This window comes from Lactuca serriola, chromosome 1, assembly GCF_051521515.1.
Source record: "Lactuca serriola cultivar US96UC23 chromosome 1, Lser_US96UC23_V15, whole genome shotgun sequence".
Classification (NCBI taxonomy): domain Eukaryota; kingdom Viridiplantae; phylum Streptophyta; class Magnoliopsida; order Asterales; family Asteraceae; genus Lactuca; species Lactuca serriola.
Window position 1 is genome coordinate 94,118,233 of NC_136408.1, and position 24,546 is coordinate 94,142,778.

At 36.1% G+C, this 24,546-nt stretch overlaps 1 protein-coding gene across 1 annotated transcript; it reads left to right on the forward strand.

Annotated features, from left to right (window-relative positions):
- The first annotated feature begins 22,336 nt into the window (after positions 1-22,336).
- Positions 22,337-23,564, forward strand: LOC145059054 (peroxygenase-like). The gene is made up of 6 exons (XM_079006925.1): positions 22,337-22,457; positions 22,585-22,734; positions 22,842-22,927; positions 23,008-23,102; positions 23,200-23,325; positions 23,411-23,564. The coding sequence occupies exons 1-6, from the start codon at positions 22,337-22,339 to the stop codon at positions 23,562-23,564; spliced, it is 732 nt and encodes a 243-aa protein (XP_078863051.1).
- Positions 23,565-24,546: the final 982 nt, after the last annotated feature.

Sequence of the window (24,546 nt, forward strand, 5' to 3'; positions counted from 1 at the left end):
TATATATATATGTTAATTTCTCGATGGAGATACTCTTAGAAATCAAAATAAAATGCACACTCTTAGTCAACCAGTTCACAATAACCCAAATGGAATCCACACCCCGCGTTGTCCTAGGTAACTTCGTGATAAAATCCATGGTGATCCCTTCCCATTTCCACATGGGGATAGGTAGCGGCTGAACCTTTCCATGAGGCCTCTGATGTTCGGTTTTGACCTTCATGCAGGTCAAACACCGCTCAACAAACCACGCTACCTCCCGCTTCATGCAGGGCCACCAATAGCTTGATCTCAGGTCTCGGTACATCTTTGTGGCCCTTGGATGAATAGAAAACTTGGACTTGTGTGCCTCCTCTAAGATCCTTTGCCTCACTCCCCCGAATGTCGGAATCCAAACTCTACCACATTGAGTTAATAACCCCTAACTATCTCGAACAAACAATGAAATTTGCCCCTGAATCCACTCGATCTTCCAGTTCTCCCTTTTCAAACCCTCTACCTGTGCCTCCTTAATCATATCCAATAAAGGTGAAATCACCGTCATCCTCAAGCAGACATCCCGAATCGGGGCACTTGCCATCTTACGACTCAAAGCACCGGCCACAACATTGGCCTTCCTTGGATGGTACTAAATCTCACAGTCGTAATATTTTACCACATATAACCATCTTATCTGCTTCATATTCAAATTCGGCTAATCCATCAAATATTTCAAACTGCTGTGATCGGTGAAAATGGTTCATCGGATCGCATGTAAATAATGCCTCCAAATCTTGAGGGCAAATATCATCGCCCCCAGTTCCAAATCATGAGCGGGGTAATTCGCCTCATGAGGTTTCATCTGCCTCGAGGCATAAGCAATCACATGACCCCTTTGCATCAAAATAGCTCCCAAACACGAAATAGAAGCGTCACAATACATCAAAAAATCATCCAATCCCTCGGGTAGTGCTAGAATTGGGGCCTCACATAACTTCTACCTCAAAGTATCGAAAGTTGATTGGTGATCTGGGCCCCACCAAAAGATCACACTTTTCTTGGTTAAAAGGTTCAAGGGCACGACAATCTTATAGAAATCCTGGATGAATCTACAATAGTACCCTGCTAGTCCCAAGAAACTCCGGATCTCGAATGCGTTGTTCAGAACCTGCCAACGCATTACCGCCTCAATCTTGGCCGGATCCACCAAAATACCCTCTTGGTTGATGAAGTTCCCCAGAAACTACACCTCACGCAACCAAAACTTGCATTTGGAGAATTTGGCATAAAGCTTCTCCATCCTCAAGGTCTCCATCACCTCCCTCAAATGTTGCTCGTGCTGCTTCTTGGTCTTAGAATAGACCAAAATATCATCAATGAAAATGAACATAAACCGATCCTACATCGGCCTGCAAACCCGATTCATGAGATCCATGAATGCTGCTGGAGCATTTGTGAGCCCAAATGGCATCACCACAAACTCGTAATGACTATAATGAGTTCTGAACGCCATCTTTGGTATGCCTTCATCCTTGATTCTCATCGGATGATACCCTGACTGAAGATCAATCTTGGAAAACCAAGATGCACCCTGAAGTTGATCAAATAAATCATCAATCCTCGGAAGCGGATAACGGTTCTTCACCGTTGGCTTGTTCAGCTCCCGATAATCAATACACATCCTGTGTGACCCATCCTTCTTTTTCACAAACATGATTGTTGCTCCCCACGGGGAACAGCTCGGACAAATGAATGCCCGATCTAGCAGCTCCTGAAGCTGCGTAGACAGCTCCTGCATCTTCAGTGGAGCTAGACGATACGATTCCTTGGCTATCGAAGTTACACAAGACACCAAATCAATATAAAACTCCACTTGCCTCTCGGGAGGCACCCCAGGCAACTCCTCTAGAAATACATCCAGAAAATCTCGCACAATAGGTACACTGCTCATCTATGACGTGGCCTCCACCCTCGTATCTGAGACATAATCTAAGAACCCAGAACAACCCTGCTGAAGTAGTCTCATAGCCCTCGCAACCGAACAGAGAGTTGGCCCATACGAGGCTCTCTCCCCATGGATAATCAGTTCTCCCCCACTTAGGGTTCGAACCCTCACCAGCTGACACTCGCAATCTATCATGGCCCTATTGGGCCCTAACCAATCCATCCTGATGATCACCTTCAATCATCCCAAAGGAGTCAGAACCATATCAATAAGAAACCTCTCCCCTAACATATTCAGGACACTCCTCCGGAATACCCTCGCAGCGCTCATGATACGATCATCCGCAATCTCCACCTCAAGTGGGGAATCTAAAGTCCCTGGAGCATCTCGAAACTTCTTGTTGAGCGCAAGAGATATAAATGATCGGGTAGCCCCCAAATCAAAAAGCATATGAGTCGAAAAATCATTGATTAAAAAGGTTCATATACAAGATCATAACCATATAAGCATAAACAATAAAATAAATAAAACATAAATATATCACATACCGGTCACTACGTCTGGTGCTGCATGGGCCTCCTCTATAGTCAACTGAAATGCGCGCCTCTTCACCATAGGAGCTTCCGCCTTAATCGGGCAGCCATCGGTAATCCTCATTGCGGTGGGCGCAAGCGCCACCATCGTTCCTCCTCCTCTAACCAACCTCAGACAATCGGCCTTTTTATGACCGGTCTGGTTGCAGTGGAAATAAATCAAGCCCTTCTTAGGGCAATCACGGCTCATGTGGCCCAGCTGGCCACATGCATAACATGTCGAGCCTGCCGCTCGACATGATCTACTGTGCGGCTTACCGCACCTGGCACATCGGTCACAGCCCTGCTAGCCCCTGCTGGGAGGACCGGAGGTGTTAGGCTTTGTGGCCTGACCCACTACTGCCTGAACCTACTCCGGCTTCCGCTTGATTCGGAGCTCCAACTCAATTTCCCATTCCCGAGCCTTCTCCACCATGTCATTCAGGGTCTTGCACCCCGAAGAGCTCACAAACTCCCAGATATCATCCCTCAGCATGGAAAGATACCTCGTCTTCTTCTCGTCCTCATCCGCAGCATACTGCGGAACCAAAAGTGCTCTCTCCCGAAACTTGGCGGTGATCTCCCCTGTAGTCTATGTAGTTTGTTGTAGATCCTTAAACTCTCTCACCAAACGTTGCACCTCGATGGACGGTGCAAACTACTGATCAAACCTCCTCACAACCTCCTCCCAAGTCATCTCAGCCACACCCGACGATCCCTCCTTGCGGGTAACCTCCTCCCACCAGCCTCGTGCTCGATCCCTCTATTGGATTAGGTGTCTAAGCCCATAACTATAATTGGTATGTACTTCACCCGATAGTAGCATGGTCCATTTTGGGTTGCATTCACTGGAACAATTTGATAGGATGGATATTTGAGAAAGATGTTATTTGTGATTTATTAATATATTATCAGTATAATATATTAATTAAGAAATCATATTATTTAATTAATATTGGTCAATAATTAATTTAGTTATCAAAAGAGATTAATTAAATTAAATGGACTAATTATGTAAATCAGTGTTACATATAGTTCGGGCCAATGATCCATGATTGATTAGTGATGGACTAAGTTTATGTGAGAGTCCATGAAGTGTTAGTCCATAAGGCTTATCATATGGATTATTGGATTAAAGGACCAAGGAAGTGGATTGGGTTTACAAGTTGAAACTCTAGGAATTCCACACTATAAGTGTAACCCTTTAGCTCCAAAATTGGTACCCCAAGAGTTCCATGTAGAACCTTAGCCGATTTTGTGTGCTCCTAACCTCTCTCTCAAAGTCTGCCATTTGTTCATGGTGTTTTGTGAACCATTTGAGGCATCACACTTGGGGTGCTAAGCTCTTGAAAAGCCAAAATTCTACAAGAAACAGCTAAGAGGTATTCTTCTAACTAGTTTTATGTTTCAAATATCTATGTTGTATGCTAGTTATAGGTTTCATGATTTGGATTTTTTTTTGTTTCATGTATAACTAGACAAAACTTAGAACCAAAGCATTAGGGTTGTATGTGCACCATAGGAGTGTTATAGTGCTCAAAATCCAATAGTGGTATCAGAGTCATGGTTGTATTCTGTTATATTGATGCATTGGTTAATTGTTTAAAGTTGAAAAAACTGAAAATTTGCTGTCTAGATAGTGGACTCGACGAGTCCCATTAGTGGACTCGACGAGTTGGGTCATTTGGTGATGAATCGACGAGTCCGGTATCCGAATCGACGAGTTGGATCATCAGTTGGCAGATTTTCGGGTTTTTTGGCCAGAATTGGATTAGGATCATTACCACAAACTGTTTTGGCTCAAAAAATTCAATTTTATTGATAAGGTAATGATTATCCTCATCCAATTAAATGATGATTGTCAAATTTTAAGATAGTTACTAGTTTATATGATAAAGCTAATTATTTGTAATTTTTTATTTGAAATTAATTTGCTACAAGAGTTGCATTAGGTCAAATTGGTAAAAGATAAATAATATGATTATTTTATTAGTTTAAAATTTTGATCTAAATGTTTTGAAGAGTTACAATACTTGTCTTCAAGTTATGGAATTCAAAAAGTTTTTGTAAGAGTTACAAAACTTGTCGTCAAGTTTTGGAATCAAATGGTTTTGAAGAGCTACAAAACTTGTCCTCAAGTTTTGAAATTTGAAAAATCTCTTTTATGAAACATTGAATTCTAAAACATCTAGTAATTTGAAAAGATTTCAAAATATGCAACTCTTGGTTTCATAACTTAAAAAATTAATTAAATAGTTTTAATTTTGAATTTTTATATTTAGAACCTTGATGTTTTTGAATAGTTCAAATTACACCCTTATGGAGTTTATTAAATTAATTAAGTGTTTAATTAAAAGAGAATTAATAAATCCATGATGATATTGTTTACGTTTAATTAAATTAAGAGTGTAATTTATTAACAGTTTAAACCACCTAGTATTTTAAAAGTTTAAAATACACCCTTATACTATATAAAATTAAAAGTTTAATATATTATATATGTATGAGTAAAAGTCAGTCTTACCGTTAATAGGCATCATTCACGAAGTTGGTCTGTAAGGGGTGTTTAAGGAAATTGGCTATAAAATAGCGATTGAATGGGTATCCACTCTTACCCACCGCACTCTTGACTAGTGGAGGGTCGTTAGCCGAATGGGTAGGATAGGACACAAACTTCCATTAAAAATATAATGAAATACAAAGTAACTAAACACTTTTATTAATTCCCAAATGTTAGCTACTTTAGGAAAAATGTGAATTTGATGCTAATCCATGAAATTGCATATTACACCTTATTGGTCAGTTAGTGGAGCGTGTGTGGTTAATCAGCACACTAATGTGGACTAATAAAGGATGGAAATGGGTAGCTCGTAGTTTTTCATAGATCAATGGAGCGTGTGTGGTTAACCGACACATTTATTAGGTGATAAATGACTTCGAGAGTACCAAGCTAATTTGCATGGTTATTCACACCTTGTTTGTGATCCTCGGTATCCCAGTCACAAACTCGAAGGGCATAATCGAGATTAAACATGTCATTGAAAAGTTCAATTAATCTCAAAAGATCTAGGAGTTTCATTTAAAACTTAATTCGTTTAAAATTTTCATTTTCATAGTGGAATTGGTAAATCGTCATTTACCTACCGACAAATAATTTACAACTGGATTACGGCATCCCTCTTCCGAATTGTAAATTATTGTGTTGGGTCCTAGCCTTAATATTTCATTTGGGTGTTATATTAAGGACTTAAATCAACCAAACTTGAATTTCTCCTTTGTAGATGTCTATTTTTGATAACTATGGTCTTCCCGAATCTTATGGAAAAAGCCTTCCTCTTGAAGATGATGTTCCGAGAAATCATACTTCACTTCCTCCACCTCCTCCACTAATTCTCCCTTACCCACATGTTCGTTGACTTGAAAAGTTCAAGGTCACTCAAACCCTATTGGCAAACAAATACCAAGACGGAAGGTCTGTGTGTGCACATGTCTTTGAGATGAAGTCACACATTGATAGGCGGGGAATGTTAGGAGTCATTGTCTCGAGGAAGTTAGCTATTGACTTGGTTCTTCAATCACTTCCTAAGTCATATAGTGAGTTCATTAAAGATTACTATATGACAGACCACGACATGACCCTCATCGATCTTACATGTTTGCTAATTGCTGCTGAATTAGAAATGATTTGGCACACTGGTAAAGCAAGTTTGATTGGAAGATCTACTTCCCAAACTTCCATGGACATTGACGATGGAAACATTAGAAGTCCAGAAAAGTCTTCTCTTCCCAATGGAAAGGAATAGGCCATGGTCAAACCGTTTGACCAAATGGTAGAGAGAAAGGCTGAGCCTGAGATTGTCCCGTGTGCCATTCCAAAAGAGTCTGTTTGTTTCTATTTCCAAGAGAAGGGGAATTGGATGCGAAGCTACCATATTTACCTGAAAGACCGCAAGGATGGTAAAGTCAAAATGTATAACTTTGCTTCAGGTAAGTCCACTATCTAACTCTATTAAATTCCTATTTCTAGATTCTTAATACATGATGTGATGAGATTACAGAATCGAAGAAGAGAAAGGAAGCTTAAAGAAAGAGTAAGCTGAGTCTGATCGTAAAGAGATGTATTTCGATCGCATGATTCGATGATCAGAGTTTTGAGCTGCTGCTTAGGAGTTATGATAGATTGCTTAGAAATATGTAGTAACATAGTTTTCATTTGTATTGTAAGGACAAGATTTTCCACAATTTTATAAATAAAGAAAATTTTGATTTTATCTTATTTTATATTTCCTTGCAATGGCATTTGTGAAAATTGATGTTCATATGTTTCTATTTTTGGCAATATGGATTTGATTATTTTGTTTATGGTAGTGTCTAAATTTACCAAATAAGGAAAGATTCTCATCACCCAAGTTTCAATTCGACTTAAGCTTGGAATCGTGCGACTTGTATTGTATGATGAATGAGAACCTTCATCTTTGGGAAATTAAGACTAATTCCTTGTTCACATATAGATATGAGTCAAGTGAAGGACTAGGAGATCTAGTACAAATTGTTGTGCACTGGTCGGGTCCACCACAAAGAACGATAAGACTCTTCGTCATGATTTACTAAAAGCTTAGTGAATATGATTATGCTTACAAGATTAAGTATAATTCTGAATCATTGAAAAAAATTCAATGTATAGCAGGACAAATAAGAAAAATCAAATAGGCAGAGAGATGAAAGTTTCTCCAATCTGAAAGAAAAGGAGAATACTTTACTGTCGTGCTTTATGATCATCTTAATGATTATGAAAACCATATCACAATTGATCCTCTAAGGACATCTTAGTGCATTTGTATGGTTGCACAATGAATGAGAAATTTCATATTTGGAAATTAGACTAATCCATTGACAAAGTGTCAAGTGAAGGACTAGGAGATCGAGTACACAAAGTTGCGTGTTGATCAAGTCCACCATAAGAGTAACAACGATATTCGTCATGATTTACTAAAGGTTTAGTAAATATGATTATACTTATAAGATTAAGTGTAATTCTGAATTGATTGAAAAAGTTTAAATCAATAGCAGAACGAATAAGAAGAATCAAGTAGGCAGAAAGATAAAAGTTTCTCCATTCTAAGAAGAAGGGAGAGTACCTTTTATGCTTTATGATAGGTCTTAATGATTAAGAACCATATCTCAATTGATCCTCTAAGTGAGTCTTAGTACAATTGTATGTCTAAGAAGAGGAATCAAGAATTGAAGAAATGGTTAAATCAAGAAATCAATCATACTTCGTTCCAAAACAAGTCTTAGAGTTAAGATTGTGACATTGAGTGAAAAGTATTAAGAAAGTTTATAGCATTCATCAAATGTGGAAATTTGTGATGTCTTGGATAAGACAAAGACCAACTAGGACCAATTTATGAAGTGTTTTGATAAAAACTACACTAACTCTTGAATATTTGCTTGTCAAGAAATGTTTATTTACAAGAGAATCTTATAGTTCAAGGAGTCAGTGGGAGTCTTAATGATCTTGAAAGGTTTCAAGAACAAATCAAAATAGACCTTATCGATCATCACTAGCACACGATTTGAGGTTTACAACCCATCGTGTTGACATTATTTTGTTTATGTGCCATTCCAATTAAGTTAATTATGCATGTGAGTTCTATGAGTTCTCATTTGAATGCATAAAAGGCAAGGGCCTTGATCAATGAAAAGTACATTGATAAGAAAAGGTGAGCTGCTTAACTACTTGTAAGACATGGTGGGCAGCTATGTTACCATAAGGCAAAGAAATCAAGATTCAGAAAGTTTGATCCATATGAGTTTGAATTTGTCGTAAACTTTGGTTTTAACAAATTCACCATTAAAATCTAAGTGTCGTAAGATTCCCTCCTTCATGAAAATGACTGTGAGGAAATGCTTTCACTAATAGAGATTTTAAGAAGATAGTGATCGTGAAATTGTATTCTCGAATTCGATTATGGTTACGGTATCCGTTTCCATGATTCGAATTGTGAGATTTGGCAATTAGTCTGAATTGTTTTAGACACACATATGAGCTATCTAAGGGAAAGGTGTATAAGCTTAGATAAAGGATTATCAAAGCATTAGGTATTAGAAATATGGACTTAAGAAATTCAATAGGTATTGTTTTTCTGAAAGTTAAGTTGTTTATGAATACATGTCAAAGCTAGTGGGAGCATAAGTGTTATGTTTATAATAATCATCTTGATAGTGGGAGCATAAATGTTACGATTGTATGATTATTAAGGCAAGTATTGCAAGTTAGCAATATTAATTATAGAAAACAAGAGTCATACCTTGCAAAGTTGTAAGGGTTGAGTAGTTGTTTTGCTATAATTAAGGGAGAAAATATTATGCTTCGTTTCAAATATAAAGGCTTAGGTTGTGGAATGTTAATAAATTTAGTCAAGGATAAATAGTGTGTTCTCAAATTTCGGTTATGATTACGGCATTCCTCTTCATAGTTCGAATTTTGAGAACGTAGCACATAAAATATTATGGCAGAAGATTGATAAAGTTTAAAATCTTTATGTAAGACATTATGCATCGTGTCCCATACGCTTCGGGTATAGGATCGATTGCAAATGCTATAATATTTGGCCATTCTAAAATTTTCCAAATGTATAGCGCATTTAGAGGGAAAAAGGACAAGAATCGGTTTTTGACTAAGATAATTAAACAACTATCAAATGACAATTCAAAGTTCGCCGATGATTGGTCGCTTGTGAGTAGTTGGAAGTATAGTATTGGATAGACCATATCGAAATTATTATGAATAGATAAGATTCTATCAAGAATGAGTTGTCATATGGAAAATATGGAAACGTGTCCATATTGGGAATTGAACATTGAAAGTCTATGTCTAGATTAGAAACTTTTATGCAAAAGGATGTTCAAAGGAATGTACTTTGAGTGAGAGACATCATATTTAAGGAATTGTATTGTAACAATATTCGATAGAGGACTTTGTAATTTCATTGGCAATAGTCATTGTGACTTTAGTGCAGTGACATTATAAAAGGATCGTTGCATAAAATGTTAGAATCTAACATATTCCATAAGTGGCAAGAATTTGATATTCTTTCACTTGTGAAAAGGATTCAGAGTTGTGAAATGAGTATGATTGGAAACGTGTTCAATTTGATCTATTTCACAAAGTAAGAACCATAGGTAAACAATGTGTGCATGCTAGGAGCATGGGACAAGTGTAGTAATAATTCGAGTAAGAAGTTGATTATCCGAAACAACAAATAATGAGTAATCGATATGGTGATAAATAAAAGGTGTTTTATTTATGCTCAAAGGTTTGAGGCCATATGGCATGAGTATTATTCTTGTGTTTCACTTTGCATGTTTTGACTTTCTGAATAATTTAATTGGTTGAGAACAGTCAAATTATTCGAACGGGCCACAGTCGTTCATATGTTGGAAGTAAGTATGAATGAAGACTGTCATGAATTGGTGTGTGGAATGTCTAAAGAGTATTAGACATAAGCAAATGTTTGCTGCAACGTTCATGAGTGCTTATGAATATGATTTGAGCATTGGATTAAACCCACGCTCACTTGGATCACTCCATGAATTGTATCATGAGTGATTGGTGAGACGATAACATCTTATATTCTTGAAACCGAGATGTGTGAGTTGTATCTTGCAAATCGGTTGCACATTGATAATATGTAAACGCACCAGTAACTTGGTGTTATAAAACATATTGTTGTGTGTGATTCGGTGAGTGAGTGCAAGTGAGCATTGAATCAAAGTTTATCCGTTCATTTTATCCAAAGTAGGATAAAAGCGATATCTTTGGGCCCCTCGATGATTTAGTGATGACAAACGTAAATGCTCGACCGGGCTAGGGCTAACTTGATTTGTTCAATTAATCAGTCATCATAAATCGGAAGTCGAGAAATAGTATAGAAAGAATGCTTAGAAATCATGTCTTATACGATATCTAGAATGGAGGAATATATGATCCCTTATCTAAAGGACACGTGTATCTGATAGGATCAGAGTTAACAGCGGCTTTGGAAAGCTACGATTGCAGATCAGGATCTGAAGTCATATGCATAATAGTTATTAGACTTATCCAAGTGGGAGACTGTTGGATTAGTGTCTAAGTCCATAACTATTTTGGTATGTACTTGACCCGATGGTGCATGGTCCTTTTGGGTTGCCTTCACCAAAGCAACTTAATAGGATGAATGATGGAGAAAAAGGATTAAATATGATTTATTAATATATTATGAGAATAATATATTAAAGGAGAAATCATATTGTTTAATTAATATTAGTCAAGAATTAATAAGAATTAAGTTTGTGACTAAAAGAGATTAATTAAACTTAAGGGACTTGAACTGTCAATTGTATGATAGTTGAATATTGACCTAATGGACTCCTTATTAAAGGAGTGGACGAATTCTATGGGAAACCCATTAGAAATCGTTCCAAGGCCTTTAAGGAAGGAGCCCATGGGTTGCTTAGGGCTTAAGCATCCAAATTAGGGTTTCCTTGTTAGATAACCCTAATAGGCTCACTATTTAAAGAACCCTTATGCCCCAAAAACGTGGACAAGCTTTCTTCTAGGGTTTCCACACGTTTTGGGCAGCCTCCTTCTCTTCTCTTCTTCATCCTCTTGCTCTTGGTGTTTGTGAACCATTAGAGGAGTGACATTTGTGACTCTAAGCTTTCTAAAGTCAATACAAGAAGGATTTGAGATTGTTATTGCTACATAACAATCAAGGTATGATCTAAACCCTAATTTATATGTTATATTGATTATCATATGCTAGATCCAGGGTTTATAGTCTTGGATAACTTGCGTGTACAATAGAGAAACCTAGATCCAAGCATTAGGGTTTGTATGAGCACATAGGATGTTCTTATGACCAAAACTCATCAGTGGTATCAGAGCCTTGATTGATTTCTATTGTATTGATGCCTTGTATGTTTGTTCAAGTTGAAAAATTCGATTTTTGTGAAACTGCCTGATGAACTCGGTGAGTCCCATTGTGGACTCGGCGAGTTGGCCCCTACTCGACGAGTCCATATGGGTACTCGACGAGTTCTAGCGTCAGAAAGAGGGGATTTCGGGATTTCTTGCTGTTTTTCTCATGGATAATTGCCTTATCTGTTTTAGGTCATTAAAATCCGATTTTAATCATTTTTATGAGTATATCCTTGATTAAACAAAAGATAATTACCAATTGATTAGATAATAACTTCCTTATATGATTAAAGTTGATTATTTGTATTAATTGGGTAACTTATTTTGCAAGAAATTGAAATTAGGTCAAATATAGATAATGATGAAATTAATTGTTTAATTTATATTATTTGTTATTTGATCCTTGTGTTATGAAAAGTTTCAATTTCCCCTTTAGGTTTTATAGTTTAAATTTGAACTCAAAAGTTTAGTTTTGAAATTTAAATAGTTGAAACCCTAATGTTTTCAAAACTTGCCCTCAAGTTTTGGAATTTAAATTTTGATTAAAAGTTTAATTTTGATGTATATTTAAATTCTAAACCCTAATGTTTTGAAATGTTTCAAAACTTATCCTCAAGTTTTGGAATTTAAAAGTTGATTAAAGGTTTAATTTAGAAATGTTAAATTCTAAAACCCTAGTATTGTTTTGAAAAGTTCAAATCACACCCTTATGGTTTTATTAATTAATTAAAGTGTATAATTAAAAGAGGTTTAATAAATCCATAAAAGTTTTGGTTTACAATTTAATTGAATTAAAAGTATAATTGTTAAATTAGACCACCTAGTATTTTAAAAGTGTAAAATACACCCTATACTATATATAACATTAAAAGTCTAACATTATATATATATATATATATATATATATATATATATATATATATATATGTATGAGTAAAAGTCAGTCTTACCGTTAGTAGGTCTCATTCACGAAGCTGGTCTATAAGGGGTGTTTAAGGAAATTGCCTATAAAATGGTGATTGAATGGGTATCCACTCTTACCCACCGCACTCTTGACTAGTGGAGGGTCGTTAGCCGAACGGGTAGGATAGGACAAAAACCTTCCATTATAAGTATAATGAAATACAAAAGTAACTAAATTTTTTTTTCAAATTCCCAATCTTAGTTACTTAGGCAAAAGTGAATTGATGCAATTCCATGAAATTACACTTTGTACCCTTGCGAAGACGTTAGTGGAGCGTGTGTGGTTTACCGGCACACTAAATGGTTCTAAGCAAAGGTGGCAAAGGGTGACTCAATGTTTGTCATAGTTCGATGGAGCGTGTGTGGTTTACCGGCACATCGAATAGGTGACTGTAACATGTGAGGGCACCATGTAAGTTTGCATGGTTATTCACACCCGCTTTGAGATCCTCGACATCCCAGTAACATATCGAGATTTAAACGTGCCATTGAAATGTTCAATGAATCTCAAAGGATCTAGGAATTTTCATAGATTTAAAACTTAAATTTCAATTTCGTTTTTCATGGTGGAAATTAGTGAATCGTCATTCACTTACCTTCAAATATTCTGCAACTAGATTACGGCATCCCTTTGCTAGCTTGTAGCATATTGTGTTGGGTCCTAGCCTTAGTATCTCATTTGGGTGATTTACTAAGGACTCAATCAATCAACCAAATTGAATTTGTTTTTCTCCCGTTTTGTAGATGTCAAAGTATGACAACTATGGTATTCCCGAATCCTGTGGAACAAGCTTTCCACATGAAGATGATATTCCATGATTCGATCGAGGAACAAGAGATCATGCTTCACTTCCTCCACCTCCTCCAATTATTCTCCCTAACCCACAAGTTCGGAGGCTTGAAAAGTTCAAGCTCACTCAAGCCCTTTTGGCAAGTAAACATAAAGAAGGAAAGTCGGTGTGTGCACACGTCCTAGGGATGAAGTCACGCATTGATAAGTTAAGAATGTTGGGATCCGTTTTCTGTGAGGATATGGCTGTTGACTGGGTTCTTCAGTCACTTCCTAACTCATATAGTGAGTTCGTAAGAGAGTACTATATGATGAACTGCGACGTGACCCTTATAGATCTCACCTATATGCTTATTGCTGCTGAATCAGCAATGGTTTGGCGCAATAGAAAAGCAAAGTTGATTGGTGAATCTGCCTTCAAGACCTCTGTGGATATAGAAAATGGCAACGAAAGACATGCAATGATCAAAAAGTTTGATCATAAGAGAAAGGCAATGTCTGAAGTAGTTCCATGTTCTGTTCCGAAAGAGTCAATTTGCTTTTATTGCCAAGAGAAGGGGCATTGGAGACGAAGCTGTCCTATTTACCTAAGAGATCTAAGAGATGGGAGAGTCAAAACGTATGGCTCTGCTTTAGGTAAAATCCATTGACTAACTCTTTTAAGCTCCTATTCTAGATTCGTAATACATAATGTGATAAGATTACCATTGATGTTTTGTAGGATCGAAGAAAAGAAAGGAAGCTTAAGGGAAGAAGTGAGCAGAATCTAACCGTGAAGAAATGGATTTCGATCACATTACTAGAAGATTAGATTCTTGAGCTACTACTTAGAGTTAGAATTAGAAATATGTATTAGCATAGTTTTTCAATGAATTTCATTGTAAGGACAAATTTTTCCGCAATAAAATAAATTTTGATTTTATATTATTTATTTATCCTTGCAATGGCATGCATGAAAATCGATGTTTGAAGGTTTCTAATATTAGCAATAATGGATTTGATTCTTAATTATGTTGTTTGTGGAAATGTCGAGAATTTACCAAATAGGGAGAGTTTCTCATCGCCCAAGCTTCAATTGGACAGAAACTTGGAATCATGCAACATGGTTGCACGATGAATGAGAAATTTCATATTTGGAAATTAGACTAATCCATTGACAAAGTGTCAAGTGAAGGACTAGGAGATCGAGTACACAAAGTTGCGTGTTGATCAAGTCCACCATAAGAGTAACAAAGATATTCGTCATGATTTACTAAAGGTTTAGTAAATATGATTATACTTATAAGATTAAGTGTAATTCTGAATTGATTGAAAAAGTTTAAATCAATAGCAGAACGAATAAGAAGAATCAAGTATGCAGAAAGATAAAAGTTTCTCCATTCTAAAAAGAAGGGAGAGTACCTTTTATGCTTTATGATAGGTCTTAATGATTAAGAACCATATCTCAATTGATCCTCTAAGTGAGTCTTAGTACAATTGTATGTCTAAGAAGAGGAATCAAGAATTGAAGAAATGGTTAAATCAAGAAATCAATCATACTTCGTTCCAAAACAAGTCTTAGAGTTAAGATTATGACATTGAGTGAAAAGTATTAAGAAAGTTTATAGCATTCATCAAATGTGGAAATTTGTGATGTCTTGGATAAGACAAAGACCAACTAGGACCAATTTATGAAGTGTTTTGATAAAAACTACACTAACTCTTGAATATTTGTTTGTTAAGAAATGTTTATTAACAAGAGAATCTTATAGTTCAAGGAGTGAGTGGGAGTCTTAATGATCTTGAAAGGTTTCAAGAACAAATCAAAATAGACCTTATCGATCATCACTAGCACACGAGTTGAGGTTTACAACCCATCGTGTTGACATTATTTTGTTTCTGTGCCGTTCCAATTAAGTTAATTATGCATGTGAGTTCTATGAGTTCTCATTTGAATGCATAAAAGGCAAGGACCTTGATCAATGAAAAGTACATTGATAAGAAAAGGTGAGCTACTTAACTACTTGGAAGACATGGTGGGCAGATATGTTACCATAAGGCAAAGAAATCAAGATTAAGAAAGTTTGATCCATATGAGTTTGGATTTGTCGTAAACTTTGGTTTTAACAAATTCACATTGATAGGAACACATACACCATTAAAATCTAAGTGTCGTAAGATTCCCTCCTTCATGAAAATGACTATGAGGAAATGCTTTCACTAATAGAGATTTTAAGAAGATAGTGATCGTGAAATTGTATTCTCGAATTCGATTATGGTTACGGTATCCCTTTCCATGATTCAAATTGTGAGATTTGGCAATTAGTCTGAATTGTTTTAGACACACATATGAGCTATCTAAGGGAAAGGTGTATAAGCTTAGATAAAGGATTATCAAATCATTAGGTATTAGAAATATGGACTTAAGAAATTCAATAGGTATTGTTTTTCTGAAAGTTAAGTTGTTTCTGAATACATGTCAAAGCTAGTGGGAGCATAAGTGTTATGTTTATAATAATCATCTTGATAGTGGGAGCATAAATGTTACGATTGTATGATTATTAAGGCAAGTATTGCAAGTTAGCAATATTAATTATAGAAAACAAGAGTCATACCTTGCAAAGTTGTAAGGGTTGAGTAGTTGTTTTGCTATAATTAAGGGAGAAAATATTATGCTTCGTTTCAAATATAAAGGCTTAGGTTGTGGAATGTTAATAAATTTAGTCAAGGATACATAGTGTGTTCTCAAATTTCGGTTATGATTACGGCATTCCTCTTCATAGTTCGAATTTTGAGAACGTAGCACATAAAATATTATGGCAGAAGATTGATAAAGTATCAAATCTTTATGTAAGACATTATGCATCGTGTCCCATACGCTTCGGGTATAGGATCGATTGCAAATGCAATAATATTTGACCATTCTAAAATTTTCCAAATGTCTAGCGCATTTAGAGGGAAAAAGGACAAGAATCGGTTTTTGACTAAGATAATTAAACAACTATCAAATGACAATTCAAAGTTCGCCGAGGATTGGTCGCTTGTGAGTAGTTGGATGTATAGTATTGGATGGACCATATCGACATTATTATGAATAGATAAGATTCTATCAAGAATGAGTTGTCATATGGAAAATATGGAAACGTGTCCATATTGGGAATTGAACATTGAAAGTCTATGTCTAGATTAGAAACTTTTATGCAAAAGGATGTTCAAAGGAATGTACTTTGAGTGAGAGACATCATATCTAAGGAATTGTATTGTATCAGTCTTCGATAGAGGACTTTGTAATTTCATTGGCAATAGTCATTATGACTTTAGTGCAGTGACATTATAAAAGGATCGTTGCATAAAATGTTAGAATCTAACATATTCCATAAGTGGTAAGAATTTGATATTCTTTCACTTGTGAAAAGGATTCGGAGTTGTGAAATGATTATGATTGGAAACGTGTTCAATTTGATCTATTTCACAAAGTAAGAACCATAGGTAAACAATGTGTGCATGCTAGGAGCATGGGACAAGTGTAGTAATAATTCGAGTAAGAAGTTGATTATCCGAAACAAGAAATAATGAGTAATCGATATGGTGATAAATAAAATGTGTTTTATTTATGCTCAAAGGTTTGAGGCCATATGGGATTAGTATTATTCTTGTGTTTCACTTTGCATGTTTTGACTTCCTAAATAATTTAATTGGTTGAGAACAGTCAAATTATTCGAACGGACCACATTCGTTCATATGTTGGAAGTAAGTATGAATGAAGACTGTCATGAATTGGTGTGTGGAATGTCTAAAGAGTATTAGACATAAGCAAATGTTTGCTGCAACGTTCATGAGTGCTTATGAATATGATTTGAGCATTGGATTAAACCCACGCTCACTTGGATCACTCCATGAATTGTATCACGAGTGATTGGTGAGACAATAACATCTTATATTCTTGAAACCGAGATGTGTGAGTTGTATCTTGCAAATCGGTTGCACATTGATAATATGTAAACGCACCAATAACTTGGTGTTATAAAACATATTGTTGTGTGTGATTCGGTGAGTGAGTGCAAGCGAGCATTGAATCAAAGTTTATCCGTTCATTTTATCCAAAGTAGGATAAAAGCGATATCTTTGGGCCCCTCGATGATTTAGTGATGACAAACGTAAATGCTCGGCCGGGCTAGGGCTAATTTGATTTGTTCAATTAGTCAGTCGTCATAAATCGGAAGTCGAGAAATAGTATAGAAAGAATGATTAGAAATCATGTATTATACGATATCTAGAATGGAGGAATATATGATCCCTTATCTAAAGGACATGCGTATCTGATAGGATCAGAGTTGACAGCGGCTTTGGAAAGCTACGATTGCAGATCAGGATCTGAAGTCATACGCATAATAGTTATTAGACTTATCCAAGTGGGAGACTGTTGGATTAGTGTCTAAGTCCATAACTATTTTGGTATGTACTTGACCCGATGGTGCATGGTCCTTTTGGGTTGCCTTCACCAAAGCAACTTAATAGGATGAATTATGGAGAAAAAGGATTAAATATGATTTATTAATATATTATGAGAATAATATATTAAAGGAGAAATCATATTGTTTAATTAATATTAGTCAAGAATTAATAAGAATTAAGTTTGTGACTAAAAGAGATTAATTAAACTTAAGGGACTTGAACTGTCAATTGTATGATAGTTGAATATTGACCTAATGGACTCCTTATTAAAGGAGTGGACGAATTCCATGGGAAACCCATTAGAAATCGTTCCAAGGCCTTTAAGGAAGGAGCCCATGGGTTGCTTAGGGCTTAAGCATCCAAATTAGGGTTTCCTTGTTAGATAACCCTAATAGCCTCACTATTTAAAGAACCCTTATGCCCTAAAAACGTGGACAAGCTTTCTTCTAGGGTTTCCACAACTTTTGGGCAGCCTCCTTCTCTTCTCTTCTTCATCCTCTTGCTCTTGGTGTTTGTGAACCATTAGAGGAGTGACATTTGTGACTCTAAGCTTTCTAAAGTCAATACAAGAAGGATTTGAGATTGTTATTGCTACATAATAATCAAGGTATGATCTAAAACCTAATTTATATGTTATATTGATTATCATATGCTAGATCTAGGGTTTATAGGCTTGGATAACTTGCATGTACAATAGAGAAACCTAGATCCAAGCATTAGGGTTTGTATGAGCACATAGGATGTTCTTATGACCAAAACCCATCACTATGTTGTATGCTAGTTATAGGTTTCATGTTTTGGATAATTTTTTTTGTTGCATGTATAACTAGAAAAAACATAGATTCAAAGCATTAGGGTTGTATGTGCACCATATGAGTGTTATAATGCTCAAAACCCAACAATGGTATCAAAGCCATGGTTGTTTTATGTTATATTGATGCATTGTTTAATTGTCTAGACAATGGACTTGACGAGTCCCATTAGTGGACTCGACGATTTGGGTCATTTGGTGATGAGCTCGACGAGCCCAATATCCGAATCGACGAGTTGGATCATCAGTTGGCAGATTTTCGGGGTTTTTTTGGCTAGAATTGGATTAGGATCATTACCACATACTGTCTTGGCTCATAAAATTCGATTTTATTGATAAGGTAATAATTATCCCCATCTAATTAAATGATGATTGTCAAATTTTAAGATAGTTACTAGTTTATATGATAAAGCTAATTATTTGTAATTTTTGATTTGAAATTAACATGCTACAAGAGTTGCATTATGTCAAATTGGTAAAAGATAAATAATATGATTATTTTATTAGTTTAAAATTTTGATCTAAATGTTTTGAAGAGTTACAAAACTTTTCTTCAAGTTATACACAAATAGAATCACATACACTATCAAATAAGCTTCTACCCTAAACCACAACCAAACAAGGAATATGAATAAGGCATAATTCATCAATCTAGGGCTACGAAATCCTAGACATATACAACTTTGAAAGCATACACATGGCAAGTAATCAATTCAATCATCAATTTCCAAATATAACTATAGCATGGCTAGTACATTGGGAACACTTACTTGAGTTTGGCCGATTACGGGCAGTGCACTCTCCCCTTTTACTTATAAAACCGTTTCTGAGAAAATTTTTAACTTTTGGTTTCTTTTAGATAAAGGGTTTACCATTTCTTCAGTTTTAGTTCTGACACACCCAAGAGAGTGTCTGAATCCCTCAAACCAAGGGTCTGATACCAACTTGTAACAACACAAAATTTATAGGAAAATTTTCATTTAAATAGTTAATAATATCAACCACATTTGTTTCCAAAAATCCCATTACATAACTACATTGTTTAAAAGATCATAGTTTTCAAATACTAAGTGCAGAAATACTAAGGAGTGCATGCTGCGTCATCAAGTCGGACCTTTGCCCTTAGAACCAGAAGTACCTGAAACACCCAACAGAACTGTAAGCACACGCTTAGAGAGTTTCCCAAAATCACATAAACACATAACCATTTATTGACATGCACACATAAACATAGGTTTGTTATGGACTCCCTCCACAGTCTTCATTTGGAATGTCGTGGGCTACCCCTATGGTCTTGTATCCCAGTGCCATGGGCTCCCTAAGGTCTTGCTAATTTTTATGGGCTACCCCATGGTCTTCACATAAGTCAACACATAAATTAATGCAACCCATAACATAATCAATTACTAACATATCATATCAGTTAATGGGTTGGCCTTGGTGCCTTCGACCCATGGTTGTAGTGAGAAGACTCACCTTAATATGCTGAACACAATAGTTGCTCGCCTAACAGTCTAAAACCTCACACTGAACAACAATACAAATACCCTTAAATTAGGATTATAATTCACCCTTATTAAAAAGCCCATAAATCTAAGTCCAAGTTCATCCATAAAGGCCCAAAGGTCATTACTTCACTAATAGGCCTAACATCCAAAGTCAGCAACCATTATGGGCCACAAGGCCCAAAAGTCCCAACTAAGCTACTAATTATCCAATAATGAATTCCATGGCCTAACTATCCCAAAACCTCAAGCCTACAGTCAAAACCCAAAAACCCACATAAGGACCAAAGATTTGAGCCCAACGCTTAAAAAGTTTGCCTGAACCGTACGCTCGACGTACACATTGGTACACACAACGTATCTCAGCTAGAGGCAATACGCACGACGTACATGATTGTCAGGGCCGGTCCAGACGGTGGGCAACTCGGGCGACCGCCCAGGGCCCACGTCTCTAGGGGGCCCAAAATTTTTGGGGTATGTAGTGTGTGTGTGTGTATATATATATATATATATATATATATATATATATATAAAATATTACCTAAATGATTTTTAGTTCAAACTCAAACTAGCTCAAAATATAAAAACAATTCGGCTTGCTTTTTATTGCTAATTGAACGCGTTTATAACGAAGAATAAATGATATTTTTTTTGAATCTTTATTATATTTGTCTTTAAGGGGCTTTTTTTTTTTTCAATTTTCGCCCTGGGCCCATATACATTTTGGACCGGCCCTAATGATTGTACGCACGACATACGCGCCAGTTATACCATAATCCATGCAAAGACTTAATGCATTAAGATTTTACATCCAAAACTCAGATCTGGACCCATTAAGACCTCTAGGGCTATGAAGTTGCCAACTTTAAGTCCTTGCATGGCTAAAAGAAGTCCAAAAACAAAGATCAAGTCTCATAAGCCCTTTTCTACATCTTATCTCAAGAATGGGGACCAAACCACCTCAAAGCTTGCACCTTTAAGTATTGAGACAATAGATCCTAACTGGAAATGCAACAAAAAAGGCTTGGGAGTAGCTCATACTCACCAAGATCTAATCTTTTTGTGTCAAAAGGAGAAATCTAGCCTCAACCAAGAACTTAAGGAAACACAAGCAAAGATTTGAGCTTTATACCTCAAATTGGTGCCAAATAAGTAGCAAATGTTGAATCTAAAGTCTTGGAGACAAAGCTTTCTTCTTGCACCACCTTCTTCACCACCAAACAAGCTCAAAATCTCACTACAAAGCTCAAGAGGTTCAAAATGGCCAGGGTTAGCTAAGAGAGCCGAAATGACAATGGAGGCTGAGGTTAGGGAAGGTCTTCTAGTCATAATGGGGTTTAAATAGTGCACAAACCCTAATTACTAGGTTTTGTCTGAGCCACATACGCCCTACGTACGAGACGCACGCACAACTTACGCACCCGGAGTCCTCTACGCCCAGCGTAATAAGAGTTACGCCCCGCGTACTAAAAAAAGTTAAGATTCCAATCTCGATGACCAATAATGCCATAAACTCAAATTCTAAAAGTTAAAAACCAACCTGATCAATCTTGGATGTTACAAAATTTTGATAGGTTATCTAAATAATATGAATCTCAATAAGATCACTTCTCTTCCATTTCTCTACTTCTCAACCAAAATTTTGATGTTGATCATGATATTCCCATTTACCTTACATAAAAAAATAAAAAATATCGAACACTTGTTGAATAAGAATCAATTGTCGTAGAATTAGTAATGTTTTACCACTTACGCTGAAATTATGCAACCCCGAATTCCATGGTCTAAGAACTGGTAACCCTAGCCAATCAAAGAAAATAAGGATTCCAATCAGAGAAGACATGATGCAATGATAGAGAAGATGAAGACAAAATACAATGACAAACATTTCACTTATTATGAATTAGATGAAGACATGATGTAGAAAACACAAACCTGCAACTTCAATTTTAAGGAGAATAAATATGACATGTTGCATAAATCTAGAAAAATATAATACATAGTTGCATAAATTGACAATTTTCCCTTTCCCAAAATAGAAAAAAAAATAAAAATAAAAAATAAGTTAAAAACAGAGATTTTGGAATATAAAATGTTGGGCTCTTCTCCTTGGCCCACTCGTTTTCACAACGGGTCGAATATTTCATGTGGTCAGTACCCGGTTTGAAATGAGATACTATGGACTACACAATGGAGGGAAATTGAAAAAAGCACGTGGAAGGAAGTAGGGCACGTAGCGGAACGCAAGGAGAGTAAGCACAGTCTCCAGCTTCACCTCAACCAGTTTAAGACGCACGTATCAGCTCGATTCTTTCATGCACGCTAAAACCAGACAACATACACTCAAACAAGACCAAGAAACAGACTACACAGAAATGGCGACAAAGATGATCGGAGGCGTCGACGGCAGTGCTTTGACACCGGAGGCGGAGTGTGAACCGTTGACATATGAGAGAAGAGTTCGAACCGACTTGGAAATTCATCTTCCTAAACCTTGTAAGTTCTTCATCACTCTATCCAGATATGTTGTAATGTTAGTAACAATTTGATTTACAATTCTGGTTCTTATTTAGATTTCATATAACAATTTGGTGATTTTGTGGGAAATGGTAATGATTTTCAGATTTGGCGAGGGGACTTGTAGCTCCAGATGTCGAGCATCCAAATGGAACGCTAGGGCACAGACACAACGACATGACTGTTCTCCAACAGCATGTTGCTTTCTTCGATCAAAACGACGACGGAATCGTTTACCCATGGGAGACGTATGCCGGTGAGCACCTTCAATATCAACATTCAATTGAATGTTTAAAGGAGTTGATAAGGAAAGTACTATCAATAATCCTTCAAATTCAGATGAATTACTTGTATGGATTTCAGGAATGCGTCAATTAGGGTTCAATTTCTTGATCTCACTCCTAACAGCCATTTGTATGAACTTCGTAATGAGCTATCCCACACAACCTGTACATTCTTCTATCTTCTTCTAATCGTAACTAATTCTATATATGATTATAATTGAACAAAATTTGAACTTGCATTCTAGAGTTGGATTCCTTCGCTTTTCTTCCCCATTTACATCAACAACATCCATAGATCCAAACACGGAAGCGACTCGGGAACTTACGATACTGAAGGAAGGTCTGTCAGTTGAATCATACTCTTATAATCTCCCATCAATTTGAACCTCCTTCTGATGATGATGATGATGATGGAACTAATTCATATTCATTTTCAGATTCTTACCAGTCAACTTCGAGAACATATTCAGTAAGTATGCTAAAACAGTACCAGACAAGCTGACACTGGGAGAGATATGGAACATGACTGAAGGGAATCGAGCAGCGTTTGATTTCTTCGGATGGTTGGTAGTTGGATTTAAAAAAAATAACCAAACTGTAATTTAGCTTTTCTTTAAGTAAAAAATGGAAGTTGAAACTTTTATGCAGGACTTCGGGGAAGATGGAGTGGGCGATATTGTATGTGCTTGCTAGGGATGAAGAAGGCATGCTGTCCAAGGAGACTGTGAGGCGGTGTTTTGATGGGAGTTTGTTTGAGTATTGTGCTAAAATGAACAGGGCTGCGCAGGATAAGATGTACTAAAGATGGTGTTTAATTAATTTATTAAGCAAGTGAATGATGTGTATTAATGTTAATGAACATGCCACCTCCATTACTGCTTCCTCCACCCCCACTGGCACGCTACCGCCACCGTCGCCACTACCACCACATTTACCACCATCCCACCCCACCCGGTCCACCTCTATCAGTTTCTAAAAATAAAAACCAATAGAAAAATATTAATTTGAAAATATTTTCTAGTTTTCAAAATAAAAAATACAAATATAAATAAATAAGTATGTTTTAATATTTAACTGAATGTAATTTCTAAACTTTCTAATGAAAACCGAAAAAAATTGATAATTTATTTTCAATTTTTTTAAAAATGAAAATGAATTGTTGGAATGGTTAAATCAAAAAGGTGAATCATCCTTCGTTCCAAATCAAGTCTTAGAGTCATACTCCAAGATTGTGCCTTAAGCGACATAATCTTAAGAAATGTTTATAACACTTATCAAATGTAGAGTAAAATGTTTTCTACTCTTGTACATTTGAAATTGGTAAGTTGTGATGTTTTGGATAAAACAAAGACCAACTAATGTCAATTGTGTGAAGTGTTAGTATTGATTAGAATCCACACTAGCTCTTGAATATTTGTTTGTCAATGAATGGTTCATGACAAGAGAATCTTATATGTCAAGAGGTCAGTGGGAATCTAAAAGATCTTGAAAGTTTCAAGAACTAATCAAGAGTAAACCTATTGTTAAACACTAGCATACAACTTGAGGTTTGTAACCTATCGTGTTGACATATTCTTGTTTATGTGCCCATTCCAGTTAAAGTTGACTATGCATGTGAGTTCTATGAGTTCTCAGTTGTTTGCATAACAATTTGGAAGCAATGTTAGGCCCTTGTGCTGCCAAGTAGCAAGAAATTAAGATTGAACAAGTTTAGTCCATATAAGTTTGGATTTGTCACTAACCTTGTACTGTGATTATGGTTCTGACAAATTCACATGGATAGG